Below are 14,622 nucleotides of genomic sequence, written 5' to 3' on the forward strand. Positions count from 1 at the left end.
CACGCAGGCTCCCCCTGTGAGGAGGCACTCCTGATTGCCAGGAAGAGGGCTGGGAAATTATATTAAGATCAGACCGCAGAATAAACGGGCAGATGGCAGTGCCTCTTGAATAACAGCACACAGAAACCAGTGACCCAAAGGCCCCATCTCCCAGCCCGGAATTATTCTGGATATTCAGCTACGAGAAAGACTGAGTATCTGTATGAAGAAGTGGCTGCTGGCACAGACCTGGACCCAGGGAAGCTCGCTCCACCATGCCCAGCTTGAGAGGTGGATGCGTGGGAAGGAAGAGACTTCCCAGCTGAGCCTCTGCCGTCTGGAGCTGTTCCACCTCCACAGCAGGAGGGCCAGGGCTGGGGTCCTGGCTTACACCACGTGTTCTCCTCCCCTCGCAGGAGATCACCGAGCACAAACGCAATTACCTGTTGTTCAGGAAGACGAGCGCTGTGATGCCAGATTGACCTTCATCATTACTGCTACGGAGGGTCCCCTCGATAGCGTCCCAAACCTGGAAGGAGAAAGGGTTACTGCTGTGATCCTGACCGTCGCAGATCCAGGAGTCGGTGATCCACGCAGCAGCTAACCTGTGCCGTGCCGCATATATCCCCTGCCCCCTGAGCTGTCTGATCTTAATGAAGGAGCCTGTAGGAAGTGTCCACTTGGCACTGCTGATTACAATCATCAATATCCTTCTCTCTATCTACTTTAAAGTGAAGCAGCAAGTTCTCAAGTGAACATCCTTTTGTTTGACGGCAGAAACAATGAATAGAATTCTTTTCTTCGAAGAAAATCTCCTAAGAGCTCTAAGGACCACAGTGCCGGCCGACCTCTCGAGGGACACGATCCACACGGTGTGCCGTGCTCTGACGGGAGGTCTGTCCAATGGGCCATGGGGCTCCCCGCAACGTAAGATCACACTATCCTCTTTTTCCTTCTTGCGTTACTGCCGATAAATGGTATTTTAACCAATACTTCACAATCTGCATGCCTTTCTCACTGGGGTCACAATGAACGCTAGCCCCAGTGCACCACACACGCCCCCTGCAGCAGCACGGGCTCCTGCTGCACACTCCCCGTTCCCAGCTCTGCAGCACCCCTCTTCGCTCCCGGTCAGCCCCACATCTGCCCTGTTCCGAGCATGAAGTGCTCCGGATTTTGAAGCAATATTGCGATGTGGACTGGAAACAAGATTCAGCAGCAAAATTCAGTCAGTGTCTCAAGGCAGCTGCTCAGGACAAGGTATCTGAGCTCAAAAGCATATTTAAAGGACACAGAAAACAATGGAGTGGCCTGCCTGTGTCTTTGTTGGGAAGAATGAGAGCCGCCCACATGGAGCACAGGTCAAAAATAATTAAAAATTCTATTTCAAAATGTGTTTGTTTAAAAAACCCCCTGCATTTACCTTGAAGGAAAAATTCTGACTTAATTTCCAAAAAGAAAATTAAAATTAAACTAATTCTGAAAGTTTCTCATTGGAGGAGATTTAAATTTCGGATTAAAATTTGCTTCAAAACCTGTATCATTCCTGTAGAAGTCCTATTAATTTTACCTTATTTCATGACTGACCGGTAACATGACTTAATGACATGGCAATCTTTAAGCTTCTTCAGTCTTAAAGAGCTGCTGGCAGCTGACCCAGTGCCTGGGCTGGCAGTGAGCCTCGCTCCTCACCTCCAGCTTCCCGTTACTCCGGCCAGCCACAATCAGGTTCCCTTGCAGGTCCAGGCTCCAGACAGAGCTCTCCAAGTCTCCTCCCCAGGAAGGAAGCGGTGACGATTTGTCAAACCCCGTAAAAGACTCGTCCCCCAGGCTCCTTCTGCGGCTGCTGCAGCCTCCCTCCTCAGTCCCGCAGCCCAGGGAGCGGGGACTGCCGCTCCCCGCGCAGAAGCCAGCCTGTCCGTGCGGGGCTGAGAGGCCAGCGAAGTTCATGCAGTTGGAGGTGCTGTGCTCTTCATACACTTTACCAACCAGGCTGCTGAAGTCATACCCAGTCTCCTTCTGGCGACTGCCGACAGCACGGAGCCGCGTCTCTGACTCGGCCACCTTCACCTGCTCGGAGAAGTTTGTATCAATGAGAGACGTGAGGTCTGGCTGGTCGCAGAAAAGCGGAGGCTGGGGAGGGCTGAGCATCCTTTTGAGCTGGTGACTGTTCTCAAAAGAGTCGTCCAGACCATTCTTGCCATCTGGACTATGATCCCAGCTTTCCTGGTAATCAAAGATGCCACTGCTGTCTCTTCGCAACCTAAAACACAGTAATAAAAGCTCAGTCCTTCCACCTCTACTGTCGGAGATTCTGATTTCTTACAGCGGGGTTTGCACCAGCTGCTGAGCAGTGACTGCGCAGGGAGCTGCCCGCAGTTGAATGACTTGGGACAGACACCACTTACCTCGGTTTGGGAATAACGGTGAGGCAGTCGCCAGTCTGAGCATCCCACACACGGATCTGGCCCACCAGGCAGCAGCTGACAAGCAGCATCCCATCACTAGCCAGACATTCGATGTCCTGGGAAGGAAGAACAAGCACAGCTGAGCGCGTAGCACCACCGAGGCCTCTGGATTCTGACAATCACCTTGTGTGTGACTGAGGAACTATATAGGTGATAAATTTTATGTCAAAACTATGTGGCTGGCTTAGCAACCTAGGGATACTCCGAGAACATGTGTACATCTTTGCCCAGAGTCCTACATTTGCACTAGACTGCTGCAAATCGAACAGACGCTGTCTGTCTTCCCTTTCCCTGACAAAGTATGGCCCAAAGAGATGGTAGGATCAGGAACAGAGGCGCAGCTTCACTGGAAGACGTGGCACAGTGTTTCAAACTCCATCTGACTGGGTGCCCGAGCGCTTTGTTTCATCTCAGAATGGGAAGAACCATCTTTCCCCTCAAGAAAAATGAGTGAACTGAGCAGCAGCACACTTCTGTGCAAACCCATGGATGCTTTTAGCACTGGAAACAACACTTAACAGCCCCAAACTATGCACTAACTTTTAGGAAGCAGGAAAAAAAGGATCCAGTAGGCATTAAATACCAGGAATCTAGAGCTACCCCAGCAAAGAAGGCTGGATCAGCCCAGCCAATAAAAGCCAACAGCTGGCTACACAGAGAAGGTAATAACAGCAATTGCAAGAAGCTCAGAACGAGTCCCAGGCAGAAATGGAAAAGTCCTACAGGAAACTTCAGGCTACAATATCCCACTACATATATATATATATAATTCGCCCCGGCTGTTAGCCTCCACAGCTGCATTACGCTAAGGCTGCATAGCTGGTCTGTCCTTCGTGAGGGCTGTCACTTAAATAAAACAAAGAAAACGGAAGATGTGTGGCACAAGTCAGTAAAATGCCTTTTTTGTAAGGACTGCACCCCTCTGACCTACCATGAGGTGACCCCTGAGAACCAAGGGGACGATCTCAGTCTCGGGTGGGGAGTAGCCATAATCGTCACAGGGGAGGTCCCCCCTCTTCCTCCTGCTGTGCGAGAGCCCGTTCTGCCCATAGTTCTTGGGGCAGAACACCCTGTACAGGCAGAAGAGCAGGAGGACCAGGATAATGCCTGAGGCCAGACCCAGAGCAGCCACCCTGGTGGGAGAGACAGACAGACACAAAGACAAAAAGAAGGTGAGATAAAAGATCCAATTACTAGTCCAGGGGTAAAGTTTGAAAAATACTGTGGAAGTATGACACGCCGCTGGTCTAGATTTTTCAGCTGAGAAAAATTTCCAACAAGCTGGAAAATTAAAGGGTTTTTTTAACGGGAAAATGTGAATTTCAACAAGATTTTCAGACTTTTCAAGAAGAAAAGCACATAGCAACTACGACTTTAAGAAAAACGCTAGATGAGGATCGGGATAATATAAAGTGCGTTCAACACAGCCAAAGGAGAATTGCAGATTCAGAGGCCAAGATGGGAGCTTGTCTTCTCAGTAGGAAAGGAAGGTCCCTGCTTGCGTGAGAGTCTGATCTAACTAAAGCATTACTGAATCACAACGTTTATTCCCAAACTCCCATCCCTATGACCCAGCGATAAACCCGATAACGCATCATATGCTGTGCTAGGAGTAACAGTTTTAGCATCACCAAGCCATCCAATTAAACTATGTCTAAGCTTAACCTTCAAAATGCAGGACTAATTGCACAACGGTTACTAGATTACAGTGAACACTTGCATACGTATCAAGTTTGTACGCCGTTTGTCCATAATCATCGCTATATATTGACAAGCAGCTCCCACCAACAGCAATGTGCGCTAACAACCTGGGCTGCACACAGCGTCTCCTGCCAGGGAACTCAGAAAAACAGTGCCAGGAGAGATTAATTTAATGCTGCGCTAGCTGAGCTAGACTGTCCTGAGCATTACAGGATTTTGCACTGAAGCTTTACAAATATTTTTTTTTTCCCTCCAGGAGAAGAGCCAAACAGCCAAAGAGCAACCCTTGTCTCCAAAGGAGTTAAGGCACGGTCAGAGGGCTGTATCAAGGACTCTTTTACTTGTAAAGGGTGACATCCTGGTGCCCTTGCAGCTTGGGTGAGGCTTGGTCAGGCTGAGCTTCAGCATCCAGCTTCCCGCTGCTTGAAGATAAGAAGGGGTGGTAGCGGTTAGCCTCCTGGGGATGCCGCACTTCTAAGGCCTCTTGTGGGTTCAGGTACAGCGTGACAGGGATCGCTGGCAGGATGCTGATGTATCTGAAGGAATGGAAAGATGAGAACAGCTCAGGAAAAACAAACACAAAAGACAGAAAAATCCTAATAGGTAACGCAGCTCATCTTCTCACGAGCAGCCAAGGTAGGTCTCAGTATGTACTTTCAGTCCAGTAGGTTCAGGTATTCTAAACTGAAGACCTCCTTTGAAATGTTTTTCTCTAAAGATATTTCCCAGGTTTTAACCCTTAACTCTGTGGAAGAGGTTAAGAGCCAATGGTGGAATGAACTACTGATGAGATCAAATGGATCACACAGATTTAAGTAAGGATATAATGATCTGGCCCGGCTTCCTGTACACTGCAGGCCAGAAGATCTCACCAAGAAGTTTCTTCAGCTCAGACGTCTCTATTCCTCACATGCACCATCCCCATCACTTACAGATGATCATATATTGTTTTACAAAATTCTAAACGTCACCTCCAGGGTAAAGGAAGACAACAAGCAAGAGCTTGTTGAGCTCAACAACCAAGAGCACAGAGAGAAACACAACCCTTGTCCTCAGACAAACAGTCCTGGAGAGTTTGGTACCTCCGCACCACACAGGAGGGCCTGTTTAATCGCCTCCTCCTGCAGACACATTTGGAGTAAGCCACGTGGAACCCAAATTATCGAACTCAGAAGGACGAAGGACAGAAGAAAGAAAAACACTTGGGGTCAATTCCACAATTCGAAGTGCCTGTGGCACTCAATGCCAGCCCACTTGCCTTTTGGCCAGAGTGATATTGTAGTAGCTGAAGAGGGATGGCCAGTGTCTGAAGGAAAGCTTCCTCCAAATCTCCTCATCCTCTGCTCCCCAGGTAACCTCTGCTTCAGCTCCAAGCTCCGTCTGTCCATTCCCTTTGCCCTCTGCTCCGTGGGCCCAAGTGTGCTGGTTTGTCTCCAGCCTGCTCAGGGACTCCAGCCCTGACTTCTGCTCACGCTGCTGCGTCTGGTTTTCTGACAGCTGTATGGGGTCCGATGGGAAGACTGAGAGATCAATCTTGGGGTCCCCAGCAGGTAGGACCCCTCCAGGAACAGGCATAGGAGGCAGACCTGCTTCACCCAAAGGACTTTGTTCGGTGACCTGTGACGTGAGGTAGGTGCGGAGACCAGCAGGATCTGTGTAAACCAGGATTCCAATCCAGATCACCGTCCCAGCCTACACGCGATGAGCAAGGAGATGAGCTCGTTTAGTACATGGCCTTCACACTCCGCCTCCAACACCTCGTCAGCTGTCCGAGCTGATCAGCAACATCCCAACCAAGGGTACGCCCTGCACTCAGTTATGGTCTTACTCCTGGCAGACACTTATCCTCTATGAGGACTGGGAGAGGTTGCACAGCACGCACAAAAACCGAACACTACTTTTCTGTGAGCCATCCGACTCTACCTGATGGTGGGAACCCCACTTCTCCCACACAAATGCACAGCAGGGAACAGACTCCTTGCTGGCGGCTGGGACCAGCATGTCTGCCACCCTCAAACAGGGCTGGCGAGGCTTAATTCAGGGTTCAGGAGCTCTGCCAAGACCTTCTGCAGCAGCCACGGTTCACAGACTGATGTATTAAATTAAATTAAACTGCCATCAATGTTAGTTGACAGTAACAGACTGGGCTGTGGTTTGTAGAGTCGAGGAACACAGACATTCCTCCGCTTCCATTATAGACACCCAGAACAGAGACGGGGGAACAAGCAGGGGCAGTAAATGGTGTAACCGCTGCAGTTACACCTGCAAAAGGAAAAGCCTTGGTCTTTCATGGAGCAAAATATCTCCATGTCTTTATTCCATGTTATCTGCAGGAACAAAATATTACTTCTGCTCTGTAAAAATCTTCTCTCTCCACTCATACAGTCCTTGAAAATCTGCTTATATAAAAGCAGATTTTTTTCTCAAAGCAAATACCAGAAAATTACCCACTACCCCCCAAACATCATGCAAACAGCAGAGCCCTGGAGCTAATGCATGCAGAGCAATGTTTTCAGGGAAGTATTTCTTGAACTGTATTTACCACGGGGCAGCATAAGTCTTGCAAGGGAACAAGGATGCATGAAAATGTTGGGCTTTCTTCCCCTGCTAGAAGCCTGTTTGGCTTGGGTTAGTGTCCAGCAGGAAGAGGCACCGGATAACAAACACCACGTGGCATACCATGATGAGTCTCTGGGCCAGCCGTGTCCTGGCGAAGAAGTAGATCACCCGCAGCCTCTTTGGCAGGCGCAGATTCCTGAAAGACGATGGCTGCAGGGTGATGGTGTGGGGGGTGGCAGGTCGCATAGCTGGCTGGCGTTCGTAGCGCTGAGAGCGGCTGACAGGCTTCGCTGGGGGCATGCAGGCTTCCGCTGGCAACCGTTTATTCAGATCAGCGAGCTGCCAAGACAAAAGCAAACGTGTGAGAGCCGTGGTGATGAGGTCCCTCAAGAGAAATGTGTGGACAGTCAGCTACCTTTGACACAAGCCTGTGTCTGAGTTCCCACCTTCACTCTTGAGTCAATCCGTCCCAGCTTCTCTCCAGCACACACTCTCTTCTTCACCCAGCCATGGTCATATGTTTGTGACCATGTCTCCTTCCAGCCCATTTACCCCAAATCTGCAGGTTTATATACCTGAGGGTGTCTTGTTCCCTCAAGCGTCCTGTCCCCACTCCCTGCGTACGTGTAACCAAGCAAGTACTGCCCCGGAACTTTTACGGCTCGGTCTTTTCTGTTTAGAGAGTGAAAATCACAGGGTGTGCTTCCTTTAATCCTTCCACAACAGCAGAGAAGGAAGACCCAAGGCAAGACCCCATGTTCTTGGCCCTTCCTTACCTCCATACGGCGAATGTCAATGGACAGCACGGTAGTGAAGAAAAACATCTGCAGAAAGAAGTCAGACACCAGGCCGACCACAGCAAAGAGGCAGAACTCCTGCAGACAGGACACACTGATTAGCTATAGCAGCTGCGGAGACAATGGTAAATATTTCAACTTCAGAAAAAGGGAAAGTCAGCAAACTCTTGCCCAGAGCGCAGGCCTGAGCCTATTTTACTGACAAATCCTATTATCGATATTTTGTAATAGCTGAGAGTTTAGCGCTAGAAAACTCAAGAGCATATTTATTCAGGTTCACGTTCTTTGTTCTTCTTAGCCATAAAACATCAAAGCACTAAAGGAAAAACTGGCAGAGGATGTTTTCCCAGTTCACAAAGCCATGGCAGGGCTGCAGCCAGAGCTCTCAGCCTCGTTGCCCATGCGTTCAAATCACACAGCAAGCAGCCTCCCATGGTGATAGTTTCCTGCACTTTACCAATAAACCTCAGCCCTGATTTAAAATTCCTCCAGGAACACAGGTTGCTCAGGAACTGGATCAATCAGCCCACTGTGGTCACTGTACCTCTGTGTACTTGTTTGTAGCCATTCTCCAGGGCCCCAGCTAAACCGTTTCTGCTTAAATCACACTTTTGGCTAATGTATATTTGATGGGCAAATTTCATTCCTATGCCCCTGGAAGAAAAGTCCCATACCACTCTCAGAGGTCTCTAAACACCAAGTAGATGGGAAACAACGTTTGCAAAAGCTGGTGTTTCCTAAACTTGCTGTAATGTTCCACCTTCCCCAGCAGGTGCCATTGCAGAAATAAGGATTAAGAGTTCTGCCCAGCAGCAGAAATGCAGGCAACTCCCAGATCACCCCTATAAAACAAATGCACACTCCTCCCCTAATCCCCATGAGTGCTAAGTGCCATCCCCTCTCCCCCACTACATTCAAAACTTCACAGCAACGTAGAATTAAAATATTTTTGAGAGGCATTTTGTTTCCCTCGGAGGTACAAATTTCTGTCAGGACCTGTCAGGACCCAAAAAGGATCTAGTAAACATGGAGATCAAGAAAGCTGAAGGTAAGCAGGAGTAAAAACCTTAGGCTAAACAACAGATTAAAGACTCCAGTCCTCACTTGCAGAACAGAGCTGGCAAACACCCACTGCCATTCACTGCCTGCCTGCTGGTGTGGTGGCACGCTCACTACCTGCAGATCAAGCCAGGACACATCCACTTAATGGGAAGGAGAGAGGCTGTAGAGATTAATTTCTTCTGTCCCCCTCCTTCCTATGTCTGCCCCAGCTTCTTGCATAAGGCTGGAGGGCAATATCAGCACAGTGAAATGAAAAGAGATAGCATGAAAGGCTATCCAAAACCCCTAAACAAACCTTGAAGCCTCCCCATCCTGTCCAAACTGTCCTCGAAACATACGCCATCAACTACTTGTTATCTAAAAATCAGTGTGATGTGAAACGAGATAACCCACCAGGTCAGCTGCCCTCCCCAAACCTCCCAGCGACAGCAGCACAAGGAAGCAGGTTCTCATTAGGTTTTTCTCTTTAGCCCCTTCCCCAACATCTGACAGGAGGGCTTGGGAGCAGAGGGATGAAAACACAACACAGGTTCCTCTCTCAAGGAGAAAACCAGAAGGAAAGCAACGTCCATCTGGATTTCACCCAGACCTTGGCAAACACAGGCTCCACAAACGGCAGGCTCTGCATAGAGAGATATTAATTCTGTTGATAGCTCCACTTAGGATTAGAGACATCTGAAGCTGCTAGCCCTGGAAATCTAAAATCTTCTTATACTTGGATACTGCGCATCCTGCGGCAAAACCCCAAGGGATTTCAGTGGGTGCAAGATTGGGTTCTCGGTGTGTGAACTTCAGTAAAAGGGAGTGGATCAGAGGTGGAAAGCACAGGACGAGCGCTCAGCACGCAGCCCTGCAGCATCTCAGGACCATCAACAGTGACACTGAGCCAGGAGAACATGGGTCTCTACCCATTTGCAGTGCAGGGCAAGAGGATTTCATTGCTGCTCACAATTACGAGGGATTTAAAGTGGATGCACAATTCTCATCTGAAGCCAAACTCTATTTTAGGACAAGGAGAGCCACGGAAAACATAAAAAATTCCCTTCTTCTAAATAAGCTGCACTGCTAAGGAGTAACTGAGAAAAACACCCAGATCCATCACAGCCCTTGGGGCAGATGAAAGCCTTCAGCAAAGAAATGCCTCCATCTTCTGCTATTCCCTATACCAGATAGCACCTGAACGACCCCAGCACTGCACTGCTCCCTCTGACAGCCCAGAGCAAAGGTCCCTGCCAGATTTACGCAGCCTGGCTCTCTTTCTGCCAGATTCCTTGGACTCTGCAACGTGAGTACAGCACATTATCTGTGCAGTGTCCTTCACTCTCAGGGACGAAGATAAGGGGCATACACCAGACTCCAGCAGAGCAGCCGTCAGTCTCTGACAGACAGCATCTCTGCAAGATTCTTCCTCTGGAGAAAGCAAGCATCCAAGGAAAGACAGGATCACGCGTGTCAAAACACTGTAATAAACAGGAGTACTTTACACTTATATGGCTCTGCCCCGTCCCTTTTATCACACTCCTTTATCTCCTGTAATCAGTGCACCCTGCAAGCTCCTCTATTGCAGAGTGCAACAAGAAAGTGAACTGTCCCAGCGGTATCCACATGACAGGGCTGCTGGCACTACGCTCGCTTCACAGATACTGTCAAGCTTCACTTCCTGAGGTCAAGCAGCGCAGCAATGAAACGGAGGCCAAAAGGTCCTAACCTACCATATGAATGAGCCCAATTTAGACCCAAAGGATGGATCATGCCAGCGTTTGAGCTGAGCAATCTCTGCAATCAGCTTCAAAGAAAAAAATTAGGCTACAATAGGTGGCTGGCTGTCGGCTGGGGAATTCTACTGTAGCTCCTCTCTTGCTGTCCTCTGGGATACAGAGAGAGGTTCAGGAACTGTGAAGTTCAGCCTGCAACGCTCCAGTCCAACCTCAACGTTTAATCTTAGATTATAATACATTTCAATCTGCAGCCTCTACTGGCGAGTCCTTGATGTTAAAGCAAGGACATACACAACCCATCCCTCTTCATGCAGGTCACGTGTGGCCAGCAAGCACCTAGCAAGAGCCCAGAGTAGCCTCCAACTATGTAGATACTGGGGTGCTCCTGCCTTTGCTTGCTGACTGCGCCCGCTAGAAATTTCCAGAGACAACAGGCTGACACCTCCCTGAAGTCTGACTGCAGAGGTGCTATGGAACTGGTGCTGAGGATTTGTCTAGGCAGTACTTCTGTTCATGTAGCGCACCAGGCACAAGCTCTGCTTGGTCAAGGATCAGAAATCAAATGGTGTCAACTTCCTGATGCAACTCAGCAAGCGGAGTCCTGAAAAGGGGACTGTGCAGCAGAGAAAGTAACACACTGCGAGGCAGAAGATGCTATTTTCAGTGCTACACAGACCCAACAGCATGTCCCCTGACAGATCATTCTACCTTGAGCTTTCAGTTTACCCACCTGTGAAAGAGAGGCAGTGATATCCGTGGTTGTAAAAACCTACAGATTCATCAATCTGGTGAGAGAGCCCCAAACGGCCTGTCCACCCTAATTCTCAGAGCAGACATTCTGCACTAGGGTGTTGTTTTTCTTCCATCCACTTATAAAGTGGATTAGCCAGCTCACAAAAAGGCACTTTTAGGTTGGAATAAAGGCATCCCCACAGCAAAGGCAATGGGCAGTGTTAAGTTCTGCGAGAGGAAGCTCATTTACACAAACACAAGGAGCATGGATGGACGGCTGGGAGGGAAACGAGCCCCTGCTCTGGGTCCTCCCAGGGCTGTCACAGCGAAGTGATCAGCCCCATGGTCTGGGGGTGACAGCCATCACGATGAGTCAATGAGAGAGGATCTCCAAACCCATGTGTCCTGTGGGAGCCTGTGTGTCTGTGGTGCCAGCAACTGGAACAAGCAGGGTCTAAGCACCAGCAACTGGAACGGGGGCCATGGGGCACAGGGATCCATGTGTCCGGGTCACCAGCAACTGGAACATGTCAGAGTACGCATGTCAGCGTGCGATCACTAGTGACTATCGAGCCAGGCAGCTGGTGAGCAGGGTGAGCGGCTCGGGAGCCGGGTATGTGTGTGTCCCTGAGCGAGAGAGCTGGAGGAGTTGGTTACCAGATGGACCAGGGACTCTGGGCCAACTGCCAGAGGGACTGTGGGGCTGGGGGGGCTGCTGAGAGACCCACTTGCACACGTGCGTGTGTGTAAGGCAACCGGGGAGAGCGAGGATCCAGGGCCAACTACAGGATGAACTGAACGTGTAAGCTCAGCTACTGGAAGGATCCCAGCTGGGGAGATTGGGGATCCAGGGGCAGCTGCTGGACAGAAGGCTAGCTCCTGAAGGGATCCGCATTGTATAGATGTACGTATTTCCCACTGACAGACTCTTAATCCAATCAGCCAGAGAGGGGAGCGGAATATTGCACACTGCATTCCTGCAGTGCCTACAAGCCTCTGTCCTGCAAACTCAAACTGATCAGCCATACTCACCTGGATGGCCGGGACAAGGGTGAAATACCCGATCAAGATGATCCCAAGCTCCGTTGCCATATTCTTCATAATTGACCAGCTCTCATTACTCAAGCCTGGAGAAAGAACATGCAAGGACAGGTAAGAAGAGACTGTTCACTACTGGACAAACGTAAGCACAGCAAAAAGGAACTGGATTTTCCTTCTTTAAAATTAGGCATCTATAGACAACAGCCAAAAAAGGAACCTTCAGGCTAAAATTCATCTGACCTACTTTGAATATCTAAGTCAAATAATTGGACTGTAGACTCCCAGTGTCTTTATTAGCGGGATTATCATTAACTACAAAGGGAGCTCAGGATGACTCTCTCAGCTCACAAAACTGTCCGATTTAAGCAGGTACAGAGTTTATCTATAACAGAGAAGATAATTTTGTCACAGGCTCAGCAGAACTTTCTGACCTGTGGACCGCACTGACGATATTCATGACACAAGAGAACGAGGTGCTAAATATGTATACCAGGAGATACAGCTCTCCCTTAGTAACACATTTTTAAACTTGCTTAGTCAATGCTTCAGACAACCATCTTAAAAAGCAGTGCCCACAATTACAGGCTTATATTAGCTCTTGGAATTATCAAAAACAGTCCAAAAAGACTATTACAATACAATTCCCAATTCACATTAACACTCACAGTCCTTGTTTCCTTCACAGACCAGAATTAAGATCATTCCCCATCTCCCAGTCCTTGGGTTACCCTAATTTTCTCTCTCTCAGCATTCTTCCAGAGTAGGCTGCGTACCTTGGGCAATGCGTAGCTTCACTTCCAGGTCAACAGGCGTAGAGACAACTGACTTGGTGAGAACCAACACGTTCTCTAGGCCAATGACTACAACCAAGTATGGAAATATTTCTCTAGAGGAAACAGAACCAGAACTGAGAATGAGATCCTTGGTGAAAAAGAAGGGAAGAACGCAAGTTAAGCAGCAAACACACATCCTAGTGTCCAGGCCAGGTAACACATCCAGTGCTCTCAGCCAAACCCCTTCTCGTACAATATTAGCCTATGATGAGGTCAGGGTTCTGTATTTCATCTGCTTTGGACAGATATTAACATTTTTGCAAAGGTGCATGGTTTTCTGGAAAATGGCTCTTGTAGACCACCACTAAATTAGTCTTAATGCTTCCCAGGGTTGGGACAGTGCCCCGCAAAGAGGCTTTACAGCATCCAGTACAAAGAGGTGCAAATCAAAAAGACGGACTTCGGACAACAGTGCAATAGACTCAGTAATAATTAGTCAGCAAGAGCGCACTGCAACAAGACTGTAGTGAGCATGTCCAGCCATCAACAGTGAAAATCCTGATAAATCACAGCTAAGCATTACACTAAAGCATTCTCGAGTGAAGAGCACAGGCAGTGCCTGGTTCAGATACCCAGTGGGCAAAAGCTTCCACACCCTGCAGCTGCTGTAAGCAATCCAGTCTCGGGCAGTGGAGGAGACGCATGAAGGGACTTCTCTGTTGGGAGGAGATAAATCAACGTGCGTGGAGCTCTGTTCTCCAGCACACCAGGTAGCTCAGAAGCCACAAGACCGAGAACAACCTGCAATGTACATATGCTTTGTACATAAATAAACTAAATCCTGCCAGGGATAGCTTCTACCCAAGAGTCAAGAAAGCACACTGAAATGGATTTGCCCTTCAGAATATACGCACACAGAAGAGTAAGACTACCCAAGGTCACCACCATGACTTTATTCAACTCTTCTTCTCACCTCTAAACTTTTTTCTCTCTTTTGAACTACCTGCAGTCCAGATCAGAGAGAAAAAGCTGTTCCATGACAGAATATGGTAGATAGTAAACCTCTTAATTGTCCTCCAGCTAAACTTAAGCAAAATACTCAAGCTTTCATTGTGGAGGGTAATGGATTTGTGCTGTGATGGTATGTACGGATCCAAAAGGAGAACGTGTGTGCGTGCAAGCACACACACCCCTTGGCAAATCACTAACAGCCAAAATAAGGAAAAAACAGAGTTTCAGAAGAACACCTCCTACTTTCTGTCATTGCCTGCCATAACCCCCAAGGAGCATCTTCCCAAATGCTGCTTTCGATTGCCTGTGGCCATCTGACATGGGCTTCAACAACACGTGCACACATATAGCTGTCAGCAGCCTGTACCTTACAAGCTCAGCTGGGGAAAAACACCTGTCTGGAACCACTGCTAACTCAGCTAATTCCTTCCAACTGATTCCTTCATTTCAAATGGCGAGCTGAAACAGCAAGAGCTCCACTGAAAGCAAGATGACACAAACCAAAAACCAAACTCCACGCACCCTTCTCCAGGTATCCTAACCAAATTTTAGGTCTAACAATTGTGCAACACACTGGTCTGTTCACCTCCTGTCCAAAACCTGTGCAGGAAGTGAACTTCCTTAGTGAAAAAAATACAAAATATATACAGGCCTCTCATGGGCAACTTCCTGTTAATGTCAAAGAATCCAAAATCTAGAAAGTACAACTTAGTTCTGCCTTTATTTAAAGCATTTTCAGTTCATAACCTGTGCCACTTCTCCGAGCAGTACTTTAGGATGG

General features: G+C 48.5%; 1 protein-coding gene across 4 annotated transcripts in view; it reads right to left on the bottom strand.

Annotated features, from left to right (window-relative positions):
* SCAP (SREBF chaperone) overlaps window positions 1-14,622 on the bottom strand; it is a 66,652-nt gene that overhangs the window by 5,923 nt on the left and 46,107 nt on the right. For all 4 annotated transcript variants that reach the window (XM_072854917.1, XM_072854916.1, XM_072854915.1 and 1 more), the window contains 10 exons: window positions 12,831-12,943; window positions 12,049-12,143; window positions 7,484-7,582; window positions 6,828-7,046; window positions 5,407-5,840; window positions 4,490-4,684; window positions 3,379-3,580; window positions 2,388-2,503; window positions 1,672-2,242; window positions 423-508 (listed from right to left, as the gene is read on the bottom strand). In XM_072854917.1, coding sequence (XP_072711018.1) covers window positions 423-508; window positions 1,672-2,242; window positions 2,388-2,503; window positions 3,379-3,580; window positions 4,490-4,684; window positions 5,407-5,840; window positions 6,828-7,046; window positions 7,484-7,582; window positions 12,049-12,143; window positions 12,831-12,943 — 2,130 coding nt within the window. The remainder of the gene's footprint in view (window positions 1-422; window positions 509-1,671; window positions 2,243-2,387; window positions 2,504-3,378; window positions 3,581-4,489; window positions 4,685-5,406; window positions 5,841-6,827; window positions 7,047-7,483; window positions 7,583-12,048; window positions 12,144-12,830; window positions 12,944-14,622) is intronic.

The sequence above is a fragment of the Ciconia boyciana genome, chromosome 2 (assembly GCF_034638445.1).
Source record: "Ciconia boyciana chromosome 2, ASM3463844v1, whole genome shotgun sequence".
NCBI classification, from domain to species: Eukaryota; Metazoa; Chordata; class Aves; order Ciconiiformes; family Ciconiidae; genus Ciconia; species Ciconia boyciana.